This window comes from Siniperca chuatsi, linkage group LG5 (genome assembly GCF_020085105.1).
Source record: "Siniperca chuatsi isolate FFG_IHB_CAS linkage group LG5, ASM2008510v1, whole genome shotgun sequence".
Lineage (NCBI taxonomy): Eukaryota > Metazoa > Chordata > Actinopteri > Centrarchiformes > Sinipercidae > Siniperca > Siniperca chuatsi.
Genome location: NC_058046.1, coordinates 3,818,450 through 3,838,563, shown reverse-complemented (window position 1 = coordinate 3,838,563; position 20,114 = coordinate 3,818,450). Strand labels below are relative to the sequence as shown.

At 39.9% G+C, this 20,114-nt stretch overlaps 1 protein-coding gene and 1 long non-coding RNA gene across 2 annotated transcripts in view; one reads left to right on the top strand and one right to left on the bottom strand.

The window, feature by feature from the left end:
* Window positions 1-7,647: 7,647 nt before the first annotated feature.
* LOC122876216 lies at window positions 7,648-14,082 on the bottom strand. Its single transcript, XR_006378035.1, has 3 exons — window positions 13,991-14,082; window positions 11,714-11,752; window positions 7,648-8,978 (listed from the first exon to the last, which is right to left on the bottom strand). It is a non-coding gene; the product is annotated as an uncharacterized LOC122876216 (long non-coding RNA).
* Window positions 14,083-17,241: 3,159 nt separating this feature from the next.
* antxr2a (ANTXR cell adhesion molecule 2a) overlaps window positions 17,242-20,114 on the top strand; it is an 80,386-nt gene continuing 77,513 nt past the window's right edge. The window contains exon 1 of the mRNA XM_044195251.1: window positions 17,242-17,754. Within this exon, the coding sequence (XP_044051186.1) occupies window positions 17,594-17,754 (161 nt within the window). The 5' untranslated portion in view covers window positions 17,242-17,593. The remainder of the gene's footprint in view (window positions 17,755-20,114) is intronic.

Below are 20,114 nucleotides of genomic sequence, written 5' to 3'. Positions count from 1 at the left end.
AAAATAACATGATTAAAAGAATATACAATGTGGTAAAGTCGTGAAAGAAAAACCAGTGCATACATCCACCAAGACTAAATATTCCTCTAAATATATCCATCCATCCATTTTCTACCGCTTGGTCCCCGTTAGGGGGTCGCGGGTGACTGGAGCCTATCCCAGTGACTTCGGGCCTTAGGCAGGGCACACCCTGGACAGTGGCCAACTCGTCGCAGGGCGAACACAGACACAGACAAGGACAGACAACCATTCACTCACACATTCATTCAATACGGGCAATTTAGAGTTATCAATTAACCTACACATGCATGTCTTTGGACGGTGGGAGGAAGCCGGAGAACCCGGAGAGAACCCACGGTAACACGGGGAGGACATGCAGACTCCACCCAGAGAGATTGTGTGATGTTGGTCCGGTCCGGGAATCGAACCCACGAACCCACGATCTCCTTATTGGGAGGCAGGAGCTGTAGCCGCTCTGCCACCGTGCACCCCTCTAAATATATTATTTTAACAATAAAACATATTTACAATTTTGTAATGTCAAACTGGATCTGCATCAGATACACACAGTAACAGAAAATAATGGAAATAATCTGCCATGTAATCTATGTGAAAACAGCAGAAATGCTCAAAAATCTTGAAATGTTATGAAATCCTTGTAAAAATCCCAGGAGTTTCACCAAAATCAAACCACCACAAGGTCCATTTAGTAGCTATTCTGGAGCTTTCAATTATATCACACCATCTTCATCAGCAGATGGAGTTCAAATTTCCATTTTTTCTGAGCACTTTCAGGGCTTCTTGTTCATGTTGGCCTAATGCCTAAAGTTGTATTAATTTCATTTAAAGCAAAAAAACACCAACAAGATTTTAAGACACAATATATTTTTGAGATGGTACTGAAAACAAAATGTCCCCGCTGAATGTAAAAACTGATGACAATTTTGCTTTTCTAGATCAGCAACAATACAAGTTTTTTTTTTTATCTAAGTAAGTGTAGTAGGTCATGAGAAAAATGTTCAAAAATGCCTTCAAGATACGATGTAAAAATCTTTAGGAAACTCCTGGATCAGCACCAAAAACGGATCACTTGCTCCTTGGCAAATAATCTAACATGCAGTCAAATTTAACAAAAACCTGTTATTCTCATTCTCCTGCTGCCAAACAAACAAATTGGACTGAAAATATAATCTCTTTGCAAAGAGGGCAAAATGGATGATAATCTTACATTTCTAACAATGCAAACTACTAAAAAAAAAGAGGATCATGGTCGTCAGATACAATATGGCACAATCCTGAAAAATAAAGAAAAAACCTGAAGGAAAACCAGTGTGGTGTTTGGTCACTGAAAGGTTATACATGATCAATAGGCCTACGGTATCAGCCATGCATGTAATCCTTACTGTACATGCATTTAACTAATGTTAAGGTTTAATGCAAGCATTCATACAGCATGTTGCGCTATACGTTTATCAAAGCACCTGTCCCTTCTGCGAGGTCATGTGAGGTCAAACCCTCTCCTGAGCAACGACCAAACAACAATGTGCCAGCAAGTTTTCTTCTAACGCTGGAAAAGTGCAAAGACTCCTATGACAGGCTGGAAAAAACATTGGCAAGATGAACTGTGAACACAGCAATTGTTCTTCGCTGTCTTGCTCCAAGCGCCCGGGGCAGTTTGAACCGGGGCTGGTGGAACAAGGGGGGAGAGGATTGTGGGTCGCACTGGAGGTGACGAGGTTGGACGGATTATTTGCTGGCAACTTAAGCAACAGCAAGGCTCATGGACTTCCCTCTTCTTTAAAAAGTGTTTTTCCCCCCAAGGGACAGGGTGCTATGGGACAATCATTAAGCCGTAAAGGGATGGCCCTCACCAATCAGCCCCCGTCAGTGTTCAGCAGCGCCGCAGCCTGACATGCGAAGCAACAGCTAATCGAAAGCCTCGTCCACATTGGTTTCACATCAGCGGCTGCGCTCTTGCTGTTCGTTCTCTTTGTCTTTCTTTATTCCACTCACTGTTTCTCTGCCTCTTATGTACTCATTCAGTCAAACACACACATTTGTGAAGTAACACTTCACAAATCAAATTTTCCATTGACTACTTTTTCTGAACTCAGATAGCAAAAACCTCTAAAAAAACACATTTCTAACATGAAACTTCAATTCAGTCATAGTTTTGACGTTGAATCTAAACGTGAAGAGGCAGTGGCAAGATCTTTGCTGCCGTATAGCAACAAAACAGCATTGGCATGTCTGCATGGGGACTATTTTGCTCACCAGGTGATTAGATTTCAGGCTTTCAGTATTGATTTTCCAGTCTGTACTCTCCTTTGGAACAAAATAAAAAATCTGAAGATCCTGCCAACTGAGGCGTGAGAAGAGAATCAAGCCTCTCAGGGTTGTTGCAATTGCAACTGTTTTCCAATAGAGGTTGATAAAGGTCGTGTATTACTTAATACCACTTCAACTCATTTGACCTCCTTCTATTGATTTGTATAATATGTCATCATTTGAAGAAGTGAAACCTATGAATACACACTAACACGAAGATGAACACACAATCATCATCTACATAGTTGGAACCAGTATGAGTCATTTTCCACCAAAAGATCTTAGAAACAGAGGAACTTAAAAGACCAGGACCCCTCAAGTTTTCCCCACCACTTCTCAAGAACTGTGATGATTAGGCCAAGTAGGAAGAAGTGCAACTACTATCATTGTGATCTTTATTACTGTTTAATGATCCTTTCTGTTTTTGAAATTTCTTATGACTGTCTGGACCTACTGACTGCTAAATGTGAGGAAATGTTTCAAAGAGAGAAAGAAATGTTGCTCAAACTCAAACTCTTTCTCAAGCTTGTATTTATTTCAGCTCTTTCTTCTAGTGCATGTATTTATAAGCGGCACTTGTGCTCACATTTGACCAGTCAGGGATGTTCAGCACTGCTAGCTCCACTTCTTCATGCCCCACTGAACGTACAGCTTTGATCACAAAGACCTCTTTTGGAGCAGGAATGGGGTAAAATTCCTGAGATCTTGAAAAAGAACCCTTAGATGACAAACAGAGCTTGTATGTGACACACAGCACAAGACAACATGCCTGAGGAAATGTAAGGAGAGCATGTGTCACCACATACTGTTCATGTGTTTCTGTGCAATATCCTCATCCATTGTACCAATATTCTTTCGACTGAAAGTAAAAGCAGTGTTTTTCTTTTCAACTTTTCTTAGCTTTGATTTCAGTCACTGGTAATCTTCTATAGACCTCATTCTTTTTAAATTATAGAGTACCAAGGCACTGATATGCTTATAACTTCACACCTTTGTAAATGAGGAGGTTTTTCTTGGTAAACTCATGGATAAAATATTCAACTAAAAGCCTAAAAAAAGTCTATTTATGCCAAAAAATAGACCTTCATCAGGCTCTTTACACTTCAAGTGTTGCTGGAGTTTTGACTTTTTCAGGCTATTTCTTCTCTCCATGCACTGTGGAAGTAGGTGAAGTTGTGCCAAGAATTGCTCCGCTTAATGTGCAAAAATTCAAATGTAATTTTATCTCTGATCTGTTACTTGGTATACATCCTAATTAGTGTCTTTAGGAAATGCCAAAATGTATTGCGTATAACCTTCCCTAAAATGGCTCAAATTAATTTTTACCATAGAGTACGTGTCCACTCCCTACAACAGTAGCCGATTCAGTTAAGTTCTCAAGGAATTGACCATAGCAAATGGTTAGTCAGATTTGGCAAAAAAGGCCCCTTAACAAACGTATGACATACATGTAAGGAGGAGGTTGGGGTGGTGGAGGGAGCTGCAACCGTGTTGACATAAGTGTATCAGCAAGTGAATATGATTGGACGTTGCTCCTTTCCTTATTATAAGCCACTTCATGTCAGTTAAATGCCACCAAAAGCTACCAAAAAAATAATTCATGTACTAATGGTGCAAAGTAATAATGGCGCAATTCATGGCCATCTGGATATGTTTTCTAGGACCTATCTGGTGAGCAGAGAAGTTTGATTTCAGAGGGTCTTTTACCTGGAAGTTCACAGGATTAGCTCTGCAATAATTAAGCAGTGTGTCAATCAACAAACATGCATTATGAAATGTCCTTGAGCAAGACTCTGAATTCCCAACTTACACACTCATGCAAAGAGTCTCAACAAAATATCTTCCAAAAATGTTGTAAACGTAATGCAATGATGAAACTCTGTGAACATGCCTCGGGACGTTACGCTGACCTGATGTTTGCACAGGAGGCCAGTCAGCCTGGGAGACATTTCATCAGAGTGTGTGTGTGTGTGTGTGTGTGTGTGTGCGAAACACTGACACTCATCTGCAGCGCTCTGGACAGGAAGGTGAACAAACAATCACCAGGAGCAGGTGCCTTTTGATGGACAAAGCTGCCAGCGCGAAGGCTGCATGTCAGCCAAGTAAATAAAACACAGAGAGGGGGGAGGAGGGAGGGGAGAAAGGGGAGGCAGGTGGGAGTGTGAGACAGAGGAACGAGATGGATGCAAACTGATGGTTGTGTTTTTACAGACTAGCGGCAGTGTCTGAACTGTGAGAAGAAGGAGGTATTCACTGTTTGTCAGTTTTTGGGAAAGCAGGTTTGAATCCAAAGTTTGTGGGTAATAATATCTATCTATCAAAATGAAAACATTTACAATTATGTAAAATCATTTTCAATGTTGTGTACTGTTAGATAAACCGTATTTCAATGTCAAAGAGTTATTTATTTTCCCTTTGCCAGGTGAATCTCCACATTAGGTAGACACTAGGCTAGCAGAGCAGAGCAGAGCAAACTGGTAGAACGCACCGTATTCTGTGATTAGTGAAATACTCCTTCACAGAGGATGGCAGCTGTAGTTATCTTGGATTAACAGTACAATGTATTCAAACAGTGACCCCATTTCACTGTGTTTTTCAGTAGTTTTAAATGCAAAGCTGTCACTGGTATGGTTAGCTGTTCACATCCCGCTGTAAGCTGTTTCAGTTACCCACAAATAGAAGCTAGGTTTTTGGCCAAATTTTGGCATACGTGTTTGTAATACTGAGCATTTGGACAGATAGCAGAGAAATCGATTATGGCGTTGTGAGATGTTTTGATATGTTTTTTTGCCAAGACTCTGGGCCGTCATTGGAATCCATTGTAGTGTAACTGCTGCGTATCCAAGATGGCTACAGCTGCCGACCTCCGCGAAGGATTTGGCCTACGCCACACTTTTTTCAGAGCCTTTCGAGACTCAAAACATCGAGTATGTTTACACGCGCACCAGTATCCTGGTTTTGAGTCTTATTCTATTCTGGGATTCGGCATTTATGTGGAACATGAAAAACCTGGTTATTCATATCCCTGTATACATGATCATAACAGTATCCAGGTTTCTGATCGTCTGGCTGCAGGTGTGTCTTGATTTCTCACCACCTCAGCCACTATGTTCTATACCAACAAAGAATGTTCAGAAACCAGAATAAGGTGTTTACATGCCACAGTATCCTGATTTCTATTGGAGTACTCTGGGTAGCATATTCAGGTTTCTCAAAAGCGGGATAAGGTCTTAACCAGGTTTCTGACACCAGGATAAGCTGTTTACATGTGCAAAACAGAACCCGGATACTCCAAAAACCCGATCATAACCAGAATACTAGTGCACATGTAAGGGCACTCATTGATGGAGGTGAGTTTTGGAGTTTAGGTGATTAAAATAACTCCGTCTATATTAAACATGTTCTTGAATTTACTGAATAATTAATGCTGACCTGACAAAACTAAACTGAGTTTAGTGAACTGAGGTTCATGTGTACAAGTAAAAGACTTCTTACTCCCATCCAAAATCCCAACCTCCACAATTTTACTTTTGGTCGTGCTGCAGTATCTGAGCATTAAGCACATTGGAACTAAGTTTTGATCCTAACTTTTCTATATAGTAGGACCAAATTCACATACTGCAACACCAAACTGTTCAAATAGCTGAAAAACCTGATTACTTATTCCCCCTGATGATTATTCCAGCACAGGGCCAAAATGTAGTCGGTAAACCATCTAACACTGTGACAGGAACCAGGACTATCATTTGTCTTGTGTGTCTATGACATCTGTCTGATGTGTTTGGTCCGGCCCTGACCATGAATTTCTCCGAGTTTTCAGTTATGGACTTTAGAAACACTGGAAATCTGCTGCCCAACTCTTGTGTTTTTATGACTCCACTGAGGAAACAACTCATGTCAAGTATATAAATGACCGACAGTGTGGCTAAAAACATAGAACTCTCATCACATAGCACCATGACAATGGTCAGGTTTGAAAGATATTAAACAACAGTGCAAAATATACCATCATGTTCAGTCTTGGACTAACCAGAGAATTTAATAGAACCATGCCCTGCCCCATCCCCACCGCTGAAACCCCACAATGGTCCTGCTTTGACATTAATTGGTTCAGCCTAATGTTTCCAGAAATTAATCCATACACCCTCACACAGGCTTTCACTTCCTCCCATGATACTCCACGCCAAAGAAATCCTTGACGTCTCAACAGCACAGTGAAAGAAGTTGAAAGGGTAATTCTGAAACGACTTCATCACCTGTTTTTCCCTCATCCAGCCCTCTCTGACGTCCCGTCTGAGAGTGTATTTATCCCGATTTCCCTCTAATCCAATTAAACATGGAAGCAGAGGTGCTGTCACTGCCAAACATGTTTCTGCAGGAGCCAACTGAAAAAAAGCCTCGAGACAGATTAAGGCAAAGAAGATCCTTCATTTGTTAATCACTGAACTCTGCTGTCACTGATAGGGGGAACGAGCACATCTTCATACACGGCCCAGATATGAGTGGGGAGTCAAGCGTGAAACACAAAGGGGGAATCAAGAACAATTACCGGGAGACGATGAGAGGATCAAACGTGGATTTATTTCATTATCTGGACGATGCATTGCTGCCTGTCCTTCTCTAAATGCTAACGTCTGCCTCAGAGGAGCATAGAGTCTAAAGCCGTGCAGGGATGTAGTGGAGGGTGAACCCACAAGAAGTCAGTTCAAACATACATCTTTGTGAATATGAATTTGCAGTTAGACACATAATTCTCAACCTGTTGGTAACTGTATGATGACTGGGTCTTCTAAGGGGAATAATCATAATCAAAGCTGGATTTGGCAATATTTTTAATGTAAAATTGAACATGGGAATCTTGATATTTTCTGTGTACCTGTGAAGTCATTTTTTTTCATTAGGGTTTCATCTTTCTTCATGTTTTTAGACTCGTCTTATAGGCCTACTTACTGTCGTATTATAACACTATCTATGTCTATCCTAAGTACCAAAGTGGGGGTGCACAGAGACATATCTAGCTGTAGCTTTAAGACTTGAGACTTAAAGGTCCAGTGTGTAGCATTTAGTGGCATCTAGCGGTGAAATTGCAGTTTGCAACCATTTGAATACCGCTCACCTCACCCTCCCCTTCCAAGCGTGTAGGAGAAACTACGGTGACCGCGAAACTCGCAAAAAACACAAAGGGCCCAATCTAGAGCCAGTGTTTGGTTTGTCCGTTCTGGGCTTCTGTAGAAACATGGCCGTGCAACATGGCGACCTACGTGGAAGGGGACCCGCTCCCTCTGTAGATATAAACAGCTCATTCTAAGGTAATGAAAACGATTCTTCTTTTCAGGTGATTATACACTAATGAAAACATACCTATAAATTTTATATTCCATTTCTGCCAATAGCTCCTCCTAAATGTTACACACTGGACCTTTAAGGGACTAGAGATGAAAATTAGCTTATAGCTAACTCTGGTACAGCTAAAAAACTGCGCGCTGTCCCTGTTCAATAAACAAATAAATAAAAATTTGGACTTGAATCGCAAAATTGCTATGAGATTTGAAAGCAAAAACATTTAAGTTTTGACCCTGGAAAATTCCAGCACAATTAGGGTAATAGGTAAGACAGTATAGGCAGGCCTTGCATGGCCACACACACTGAATATTTGATTATTAGGTCTATGCATTGAAACACAGCTTTGAAAGGAAGAATTTCAAATTCTGTGACTTTTTGAAGGTTTTAGTTAGCCAAATCGAGATGGTATCTTCATCCTGGTAAATGGCTTTTAGGTTTTTTGCCAGTGTTGTGTCCCAGCAACAAACCAACATGCAACTACCAGGAAGTATCCCTCTGCCACCGCATAGCAAGAAAACACAGAGAGGGAATTTTGAATTAAAGAGACTAACTTTGGAAGATGCCCGCTTGATTTGTCTAACACAGACTGCTGTATCCTCATACTAGCTGCAGCTAAACTTAAGAAAGTGTCTTTGCATAAAACCAGGACTGCAGATTTTGTCCCTCATCAGTTATAGTATAAACACAATATGAAGAGATCACTTCATGGCCAGTATAAACAGGAGGGATGATTACAGTGTCCATTAGCTCTTTCAACACACTTATCGCCTGTAAGTATTGTAGTAAAATAGACTTGACAGAATCCAAACCTGTCCTTTATTAGTGGGCATTCAAAGAGTTGAAAGTCTTGTAGCTTGGCTTGTAAACTGCTAATGAAGACAGATATAAGATATTGTCTACCACCACATCTAGCCATATAGCTGCCATTAATGGGAAGACAGAGTCACGTCTGACCTTGTTTTTCTGATGTCTGGTTAAAGGACGTATCTTGCTACTAAAAGTTACCTTGTGCAACTTGAATACTTTTTTGAAAATAAACAAATCTCTGTTCATAATGGATTTTGTTTACTGTATAATGGTGTTGGGATTCATTTTGCTGCCTGATTATGTAACACTACATCACTGCCACAAGCAGTTGCGAAGTACAAACCACAATGCTCAAAGAATAAGAACTGTGATCTGGTATATAGCACAATTTGAACACATTAAAACCACATCAGTTAGGATCTTCCAACATGGCGGCGCGTCTTCGGTAACACCAGTAACTGATGAAGCTGATGTGGAGCAGCTGATGACTTTGCACGTTGCTATGAAATGAAAAACAGTTTGTTAAAAACAACAAAAGACGGTCACTGTGTGCATGATTACCATTTACACATATCAGGCAGGTGTAGGAGCTGTCTAACTCCCACACACACTACACTCATTACACACACTACACTCATTACACACACACACACACACACAGACACTTTTGGCTTTTGTGTGTTTTGACACTTGGCCTCAAGTCATGATTGATAGATGCTGTTTACTTGTGGGCAAGGCACTCAATTTCAACTTAAGATGCCATTAGTGACAAACAATGCTTTCTCAAAGGAGGAAAAACAAGCTAAAATAACAGTTATTAAGGTAATTATGAGTTATAGATGCTATTAAGGCTCGATGGATCTTTGTTATTGTGACTAATATTTCTTTGGTAGGTTTTCTTTAGGTGCCGTGATTTTCTGACGCCTCTCCAATTATCGATAACGGGTTTTTTTTCTCTTGATGAAGCATCATAAACACGCAGCAGCTCTGAACTTCAAGGACCTTCAGAGGACGAACCTGTACAGTCAGTAACAGTAAAGAAATATTTACTGTACACTAAACCACACTGAGTCGCAGAGAGCAGGAAACTGATTCAGTAATGCTGTCAATTGGTTGAAAGCTTTGATAATTTTGCACAACTGTCTACACCCCAAACATTTATGTCCCAGCAAGAGTTTCTAATCAGTTGTTACAGTAAAGAGAACACCTACTGTATCGTCACTGAATTGAGTGGCTAGAAAAACTTGAAATGCACTTGAAAGAGTCAGGCCTTGCCCTCTGTGAGTTAGAGTGGATCTACTCCTCTTGTCTTTCTCTCTTCCTTGTATGTTGGCCTGGTCTCTCTCTCCCTCTGTGTGTTTGTTTCCTTTCTTGGTCTCCATGGTGGAGAGGAAGTTGTGTGGCTGAAGTCTGGTTTGTTTGGCGGCAGCTGAAGTTGCTCAGCATCCTCCCAGATACGTATTCTTCATGTATGTTTACAGTCTATCTATAAATTTGTCATCCTGATTCTCCATCCTGTAATTTCACAACGTCAGTCTATTCTGTACACACGACATCTATTGCACGTCTGTCTGTCCTGGCAGAGGGATCCCTCCTCCGCTGCTCTTCTTGAGCTTCCATTTTAATCCCCATTAAAGTTTTTTTTGGGGAGTTTTTTCTTATCCGAATCGAGGGTCTAAGGACAGAGGGTGTCGTGTGCTGTACGGATTGTGGCCCTTTCAGGCAAATTTGTGATTTGTGAAGGCCTCTTGGTCTGTCATGGTTTGGTCTTGTTTGAGGTTCCTGGGTCTAAAGCTGAAGATGGTCAAGTTCAAACTCAGACACACTGATTATATAGAGATGTATTTGTTATATATTTATATAGTTGTTATCAAAGTAGAATTGTAAAATGTGTATGGGTTTATGGTAGGAATGCCCAACAAACAATGTTACCAGACATTAGGCTAATGATCAGCAAGCTTTAATGATCTGACATGTTGCCAAACTAAGCTGACGCCGGGAGAAACAGTTAGCCTCTGTCAAAAGCGGAAAAATCACGTCTTTCAACAAATCCAAAATAGGCTTATTTAGATGTTCAATTTTGCTAGCCATCAACATATCAAAAAAAAAAATACCTGTGTTTTGTTCAGAGTTAAGAAAGTGTGCAAATGTCAATATGCAGACAGGACTCTGAGATTCTTTAGATTGTTCCAGTGTGCAAGCTAACTGGTCATTAAACCCCAATTCCTTTGTGTTTCTTCAAACATTAAGTCAGGCAGCTTTGAAGTTGTTGAAAAGCACTTTAGATAGAGCTAGGCTAGCAGTTCCCCCCGATTCCAGTCTTTGTGCTAAGCTATAGGCTAAATACTCACAGGACACGGTGCTGAATGCACAGAAATGAAGCTGAAATCTGTGTTTTCTAAGACTGTGGGTTTGACCCCATTGTGTAGAAAGCAAATACAGTTAGTTTTAGGAGGCAGAGTGTATTTGTTTTCCCATTTTTAGTGGCTGTGACAAAGGGAAGTATGCTGTCTTGATACTGTAGTAGATGGTGTTGCAGAACTCTTCTGAATTCCTTTTGGTCTTGATGAGGTGATTAATGGTCATTTTATATCTGTTTTCTTTGGAAATGAAAAGTCTATCAACCTTTTTGTTTTATCGTTGTGCAGGATGAAGACAATTTCTCTTGCAATATCTGCATGAGAAATGAATAATTTTAAATAAAGAGGTCAAAGGTTTATTGGTGTTCTACGGATCCCTACGATCCTTTACGTTTGAGGGTAGATTGTTGAAATGTTGCTAGGCTTCTTTCTTAACTATTAGAAATATTTTTTGTTCTTGCACTTTTGCATTTTGTCACGGGTTTATCTCTTGATTAGCTTCAACACTTCCCTGCTTCCATAAATTAGTGTTGTTGTTTTAACTGTCACATTTGATTTCTCCTCCAGCTTAAAAGCCCCATGAAAAATTGATGCACTGCAACTATTTTTTCAAGCCACTGGATTCTCATAAACATGTACATTTGCCAAATAATGGGAAATACATGCTTGTTGTGTTTTTTTTTGTTCTCTTTGTTTTATGGAGCCCTGCTCAGGATACACCAAGTTAAGTAGCATATACTGAAACCAAATGGCGTGCAAAAGAATTAACATTCTAATTAAAATCTAATTAGACTTTGATTTGCCAGATAATTATACTCGTGTGTAGCTGTTCTCTGGACTATTCAGATTTGATGAGGTGTGTTAGTGGTAATTACCTCGCTGATATGGAGTTGTGTGACAGCGTAGTTTTCACACTGAGGCACAACAAAAGAAAATAGATTTAGTTCCTTTGTATAATCCATGTTTTAGTAGAAGCTGTGGTTTGAGTAATTGGTTCATACATTTGATAAAGTGAGAGTACTTCCTGAGAGAAGAGCAAAATAAGAGCTTAAAGCAGTCAGGATTTAAACAACATGTATTTGCACGTTTTTTGTACGTTGTCTATGCCAGTTTTCAATATTCAGTATGTTTGGGCTATATTTTAAGGTTTTCATGGCAAAAATGTGCAAGTGTGTCACTCATAGTACATGTTTCTACAACGGTACTCAAGCCCTTTTTGCACAGTAAAACTCTCCAATGAAATCTCGCTGGAGCGGGCGGTTGAATTTTTGCTGCGGGTGGGAGCGAACACGAAATCAATGGAACTCTCTTCCATCGGGCGGGAGTGGAACGCACATTGCGGGAATGGGCGGTCGGCTAATGGTCAGGAATCCGGCGGGAGAGGGATTAAGAAAACTCTAAAACCCATACAATTCTTATATGAAGTTTAACAGCATTAAAAGGGCAAGAAAACTATTAGAAAATTACATTTAAGATTCAAAAATATTTGTTGAGCAATTAAATTTACTGTGTTGATGGAGGACATCACTATTTGGCAGATATCCAGTATTTAGTATTAGTGCAAAAGCCAGACATTAGCCTGAAAATATAAACACACATGTCATCTTTACGGAAATATTCATATAATATACACACATGAATTTGAATTTTACTTTTGATAGTGTCTACAGCTGTTGTGTTAGCATTTACTTTTACACTGCTCCAGCCTGGGTGCACAGTGGACTCGAAACACATCCCAATAGAAACTTGATTGTCAACTTTAAATATATTGGAATGTCACATTCCCAAAATCATCTGGAAACCATCTTTGGCTCACGGTTGTCTGCTGTATTTTAAGAACAGTGATGTGCAGGAGGAGGCCAAGTTCACTGTCAAAGCAGGCAAGCAGACCAAAGTGTGGCCTCGAGTCACATGAATTTGATGACTTAAAAAACTTGCAACCTGACTCACTTTGACACTAATGACTCGTGACTTCACTTGAAATTTAGCATTTTGACTTAAAATGATGTGGTAAAGCAAAGTGTGTGGCAAATCAACGCTTCATTTTCCTGAATATATACTTGAATCAATCTGATAACAACCAATCATGTTGTGTGAACAGGAGGGAAAGGTCTTTGGCAGTGCAGACGAGCAAATAGGGACTCAACGAAGGGGCTGGGGTCAACGAAAAACAACATGCCAAACATCCGGCTAAAAAATTACAATTGCTTGTCATTGTATCACAGGAATAACACACCAAGGCACACTTAAAATGCAGTTACTATTTGTGTAAATGTACCAGTTGTTACGCTGTTTAAAAAACTAAAATGGCCTTTATTTTGGTGAAGGGCGCAAAATGACTTGGGCTCGAAACAAAAAGTTTAGGACTTGGGACTTCATAACCAAGACTTAAGACTTGCTTGTGACTTGCAAAACAATGACTTTTTCTCACCTCTAGAAGTAGAAAAGTTTACAGTATGTCATGGCACAATTATGCAACCATTATTGTGCAATATTCTCTGTTTAATACTCCGGTGCAATGCACTCTGTTTTCAGTTTAATTTATTGATTCATACTTCTATTACTGCTGTGCAATATCCACCGTCTCATAATAACCTCAATAAGCTACTCTTAACTTGACAGTACATGCACTACTACTTATCACTTATATTATTACATTGTATTATTATACCACACAGTACTTACTTACTTACTTACCGTACAATCCACTTTGTACTTTACACTTATTTTAATTTTATACTCATACCCACTTGGTACTTAATTTATCTGACCTGTATTATAGTGTATTATATTTTTTGCTTAGTACTTCTGTTCCTGTGTGCACTGACGTGATAGTGAGCTGCTGTAACAAAAGAGTTTCCCCTCGGGGATCAATAAAGTATTTCTGATTCTGATTCAAAACAGCTGGGAATATGTTATACTGAATACAGAAAAATAGATTTCCTCAAGAATTACAGGCAGCCCTCCAAATGACTATGGACTGCAAACTTTTGTTTTGCTGCTAGATTTACATGGATTTCAGTGCTGGTGCCAGCTGTTGTATCGCCGTCTTATTTGCTATGTATGGTTAGACAGAGACATACCTTGCAAAACCAGGAAACAAACACGCCTACATGAATTACAGAAATTGCAATAAATACATAATAGCCTACCTTCATTGTGAACATTTGTTGTAGCAGATACAGGTAAACCAGGTAGAGCTTGACAACAGCTGTGCCGTTTTCACTTCGAGCGCCGGTCAGTGTTTTTACCTAATTTCATAGCCTGAAGTCACATTCTCTACCGGCTACACACACCTTGTTTAAACAAGAGGCACGAGTGATCAGATAAGACCAAATCTGGAAAATACCACCTGAAGAAAGGTATCATTAGTATTTATTCTTACCTGAGGGGAAGGTAGTCAGACACAGGAGTTGTGAAATGTAATTACTCATCTAGAGTCAATAAACACAACTGTGAGAACATTTGCATCATCCGTCTTGGTATTCCCCTAAAGATTTTTGGTTTTGGAATGCCACTTGGCCACATGTTCATATTGCATTTGGTTGAATGGTGCTGTGTTGCTCAGTGGGTGGAGCATGGCGGCAATAAGATGAGGAAGGCTTCCATTTGATGCATACAGCTCCATGGTGCATTGCCAGGTTTAGAGGTTCAGCTCCCGGTGTAGATCAATGAGCAGAGAAATGCACGAAGTCTGCCAGGTTTGGGGATTGAAATCACACAATGAGCCATCCATGCTGAAGAGGCACCTGCAGTTTCCATAGTGTGCCTTGAATAAAAAGACAAATTTAATTAAATGTTAAACAGAAAATTCCCCATGCTCTTGCACTGTTACATGTCATATCTGTGATGCTCAATGCTTTCAAGGAGTTGTTTTGTGTTACCATGGCAAACGGAAATCTGTGTTTCTAATTGCAGAGCAGCATTGAAAATGTACATCAAGACACAACTGATCAGCTGCTCTAAATGCGGTACTTATCTTTTCTCCTACTTTGTATATTTCGACTGTTACGTGCCACAGCACCAAGGCAATTTCCTCGTATGTGAAAACCTACTGGACAATAAACCTGTTTCTGATTCTAAAAAACTGAAACCATATCCACACAATGTTACCAGTTAGCTTTAAAGAATAGTTTGACATTTTCTCAACAGTTTTATTGTGCTCTCTAGCGTCTGTTTCTGTTGTGCAATATTGAAGGAGCACAGGCCAAAGTTAATTAATGTCTACTTTGCACATGTGAGTTATAAAAACTGAAAAAGAAGGAATGAAGAAACACAAACTGGATGAGAAAAGAAACGCAGAGAGGCTTACAAAAACAAAATTGATAAAAGCAATACTTTAATGCTACACTTCAGAATTTGTCCTTATGCAACATCTTTACTGAGACATATTTGATTTCACAGACCTCACATCTGCACCTTCTTCCTGTTCTCATTTTGCCAACAGACTTTTGAAAAAAGTGTTTGGATGCCTGCTTTGTTTGTCACATGTTCATACTGTTGTAAATGAAGTGTGTCGCAGACACAAACCAAGCTGATATCTATGGTTCAATGAGAGGGTCTCGACCCGTATGTCAAAAGAATATTTGAGGGAATTGTGAAATTATGAGTAAAAGGAGAAGCTACATATTCATCTTTTAGTATCAAAGGTTCTCTTTTTGTGTTAATTTGCAGGTCAAAAGTTAACAAGAACCATGGGGTTTTAAGTGCAACACAAATGCAATTTAATTCTAATTCTTTTGTCTATACCTATAAGGTATATTACATTGGAACAAAAATGCTTTGTATGAGTCAGCTAAATGAAAAATAATTTTGGCCTTAAATATTTCTAATATCAGCCAGAACTATTGTTGAATATTTTTAAATAATAATAAACAATGACTGAGTAAAGCATACTACAGCAAACAGATTTCAACAGTCGTGCATGGGCCCTTTGGAAATCAAACCCCCAACCCCTGCAGTGTTAGTGCCTTGCTCTCCAACTACACAGGCCCCATTAAATCTGTACAGTCTGAAGAAAAAAACAAAACTCAAGTATCTGCCCCGTGCGACAATTGTTAACGTAACATTATTAAGTAGCCTTGTAGAAAAGATGATGCAGATGTTGTTGGGTGTGTGCACTGGGATGGCTGCAGAAGTCCAACAGCTGGTAGCACTTCGGACATGCGCACTGGACTAGAAACGGATGAAGCCTTTACGTGCTGTCGGAAAGACTGGATTTTAACTTGGGCAAACAAGAAGAGCCAAATAATTGGTAACACTGTGTCACCAATTTGGCGATACGTTTAAAGACGTGTGTTGAGGGTAGAGACTGATTCAAGCAGAGAACATCTGAGCCTGACATCTGGGTTTCAAAGGTACTTGAGTAGGCTATGTTTATGTTGTGCAACTTTAAACCCAAATAAATACATTCTACTTTTACTCCACTACATTTATCACCACAGTTATGCTACTTTGTGATTAAAATTTCATATTAAAAAAATATGACCTTATAAAATATAATTCTTTGCTATAGATTAAATTACCTTGAATTACATAAAATACAGTATTTAGACTTAGCCCTAAAAAATCATGCTGATTACACATTAATGCATCAGTAATTTGACACTCTGAAATGGGCTGTTATTCACAACAAGCAGTAGCCTACTTTTAATGTTGATCGGATACTTAAAGGTCCAGTGTGTAACATTTCGGAGGAGCTATTGGCAGGAATGGAATATAATATTTCTAAGTATGTTTTCATTAGTGTATAATCGCCTGAAAATAAGAATCATTGTGTTTTCATTACCTTGGAATAGCCCATTATATCTACAGAGGGAGCGGGTCCCCTTCCACGGAGGCCGCCCTGTTGCACCGCCATGTTTCTACAGTAGCCCAGAACGGACAAACCAAACACTGGCTCTAGATTGGGCCTTTCGTGTTTTTTGCGAGTTTCGCAGCCACCGTAGTTTCTTCTACACACTTGGAAGGGGAGGGTGAGGCGAGCGGTATTCAAATGGTTGCAAACTGCAATTTCACTGCTAGATTCCACTAAAACCTCCACACTGGAGCTTTAGTACATTTTATACAGCTTTTTTAATTGATTCAGTAAAAGAAATTACCTGCAATGGAGTTCCTTTGCTCATACTCTACTACCAAACTACTATTAATTTTTTTTTTAATCTTTTTCACTTTTTCACCTCTTAATACAATATTTGTTGTATGCTTAATAACAACATCTCTTCATTCTACTGTTAACTGCTGCAGCGTTTAGCCCTGTGTCAGTGCATTTATAAAACAAAACACATGCCATCAAAGTGTTATGACTCATATCACAATCATTTTCTAATAATTTCCAGCTACGGTTAACAAAAAAAAAAAGCAGCACTCAGAAGTACGAGCTTTCGATGAGCACTGGAAGGCAGCCTAACTTTTCTCCTTAGTATGGACTTTAGGACGGTGAAGTTAGTTTAGGCTTATATTAGCAGTGATTAGTTTATCTTGAAAACAGAGTCGGTGTAGCCTGTTTGGTTTTACTGAGGATGTGAGTGAACAATGAATCAGGAAGATGAAGAAACTACAGAGCTGATGACGTCGGCTCCGTGATTTCCTTTATTTCGCAGGTCAATCAGTTAAGTTGGTTGTTTTGGAGGAACTCGGACATGTAGCTGCTCACACTGCGGGATGTGCACGTCGTCTTCAGCTGTCTCTCCGCTCTGCGAAACAACTTAAGGCTAATTAGAGACTTAACTCTTCACTGAGTTTCTGCGGCAAAAATGTTGGAAAAGTTGTCACGTTATTTCACCACGGAGGGTGAAAAGGTTCGGTGGACTTCGGCGGCAGTTGCTGTGATCCTCCTGGGTTTGTTTGCTTCGTCTTGCTGGGCAGAGGAAGCGTCCTGTCACGGAGCGTACGACCTCTACTTTGTTTTAGACAAGTAAGTAAGAAAAAAGTTTTGGTTTCAGGCCGCTGGCCACTCTTACTGAGGCTAACCACGGAGATAGTGCTACCGCTGCACTATGCAAAACAAGATAACACCTTGAAATGCGGTAAATGAGTTTGTCTGTGGAGGGGGAAGAGAACGGGTATGGCCGGGGAGTTGGGGAGGGGGCGCTTGGTCGCAGGTGTGACACCGTTTTCTGTGACCTGGTTAGGAATTTTTTTTTTTTTGCATGGTCAGCTGCTACCATAAATGGTGACACCATGGTATTAGGTTGGGTAAGAAATTTGGCCAAAAGTGTGTGGACACTCCTCTCCACATATGGCAAGCAGGGGTGTCCACATACTTTTTAATAAAGGTAAGTCTGAATGCTACAGTATACAGTGGTAGTTAACACAATAATGGCAAAGGTTTGGGGAAGGCCCTTTCCTGTTTCAACATGACACCATCCAAGTGAACAAAGCCAGGGCTGTGAAGAAATGCTTTTCCAGTTTGGTGTGGAACTTGACTGGCCTGCACAGAGCCCTGACCTCAACCCCCCATCCAACACTTTTGGGGATGAACTGCGAGCCAGACCTCATCACCCAGCATCAGTGTTGGACCTCACTGATGCTCTCATGGCTGAATGGGAGCAAATTCCTGCAGCCAGGTCCCGAAATCTTGTGGCAAACCTGAAACCAGAAGAGTGGAGGCAGTCATAGCTGCAGATGAATTCCCATGGTTTTGGAATAACAGGTTCAAACATTCAATTATAGGTGTAATGTTTGGTTACCCACATTCTTTTTTAGTGTAACTGTGATAGTACGAACTAGTGGCCACATTGTAACAGCCTAACACCTGACCTGTCAATCTTTTTTCCATAGTTGACCCTCTTGTGTCACAGAGGGGTCACAGATTTCAGTGTAACATCTCATGTACATGTTGGATGGGGTTAAGACTAGGTTCCTCTTCCTAATTAACTATCACAGAGGTGCTCATCATGAGTAAGGCAGCTGATCGCTATAGCTTGCTGAAGTGGAGCTGCGTAGTGCTCATCAGAATACTGAAAAGACCATACCACTGAATTTGCATGTTTTAGCCCATTTTCTACATGTCATTGTACACTTTACCGACCGGTTCCAAGGTTTGGTTTAATTCATTCTGTCATATGCAGTATACACAAATGTATTTTCAAAAAATATACACAATACACAGAAGATGTGTGTATGTGTAAATACAAACTACAAAACAATTTAAAAAAAAACAATGAATTGCATGAAACACAGCATGACAGAGTCTAAAAAGACTAAAAGTCAAATTATTTCCATAATGGTCCCACCACAGTGCATATCTGAATAACAAGGCAACCATTGGTTTCAGTTCATTTCATTTTTGTATGTGAAAGTGATGTTATCAATACGTTGTAATGCAGCACCGACCTTTCAAATCTCTCTGCAGCTAAATAAAAACAGACATGATGTTCATGAAGATGCAGATTACCAAACTCAGTTAAAGATGTTTTAAGTCTCTGAAGATTTCTGGCAATTAATTTAAAACAGTGCCTGCCTGGAAAGTAAACAAAAAAATAAAAGTCAATTGTATGTAGTGTGTAAGGCTACAGCTACAACTAAAACACCCGGGCTGTCCCTCAAAGTTGGGAAAAGCTGTGCATGTTCATGCTTTACTTGGAAAGTTAAAACTTTCTGAAACTGGTCAGGTTGAACCTGGGTGGATCTGGTCCAGAATCAGTCTGGCTTGAGATTACTCAGATCTGGTAGATAACTGAGGCCTGTCCCTGATTGGCTGGAAATGTGCAATGCTCAGTGGTTACATGGGAGGAAGAGAGTATTGACAAACCTCGTGGGACCACACAAGTCTAACCATGACCACGACCTTTCCCTAACCCTAACCAAATAGTTTTTTTTCCCCACCTAATGTTAACCAAGTCCAAACCATGCTGTCTTTAAGTATCACAGTTGGTCACATGGTGTCATGAAGTTTGTCCATATATTGTTTACCTTATACGGGACATGTTGCCAATGTGGGGTAGTAACCATGAAAGGAAGGAAATGCTTAAATACTTTTATAAATAAGTTCTATGTTGTGTGTGGGTTACATCATTTCAACATTTATGGAGATGGACTCACCCATAGTCTTTCGTATAGGATCAACTAGCAGGAGTTTTACCATTGTCACGTATTACCTTAACATATGACCGTTTGAGTCCTTGAATGTCATTAAAACTAAGACCTTTTAAACATCATTGAGAATTCCTTGAATGTTGTGTGTTAATCTGCAAACTTGCAAGAGAGAATTGCATCACCATTTTAAACAGACTTTGGTAACGTACCACTTCCTGTGTCTTTAATGCACTCAGA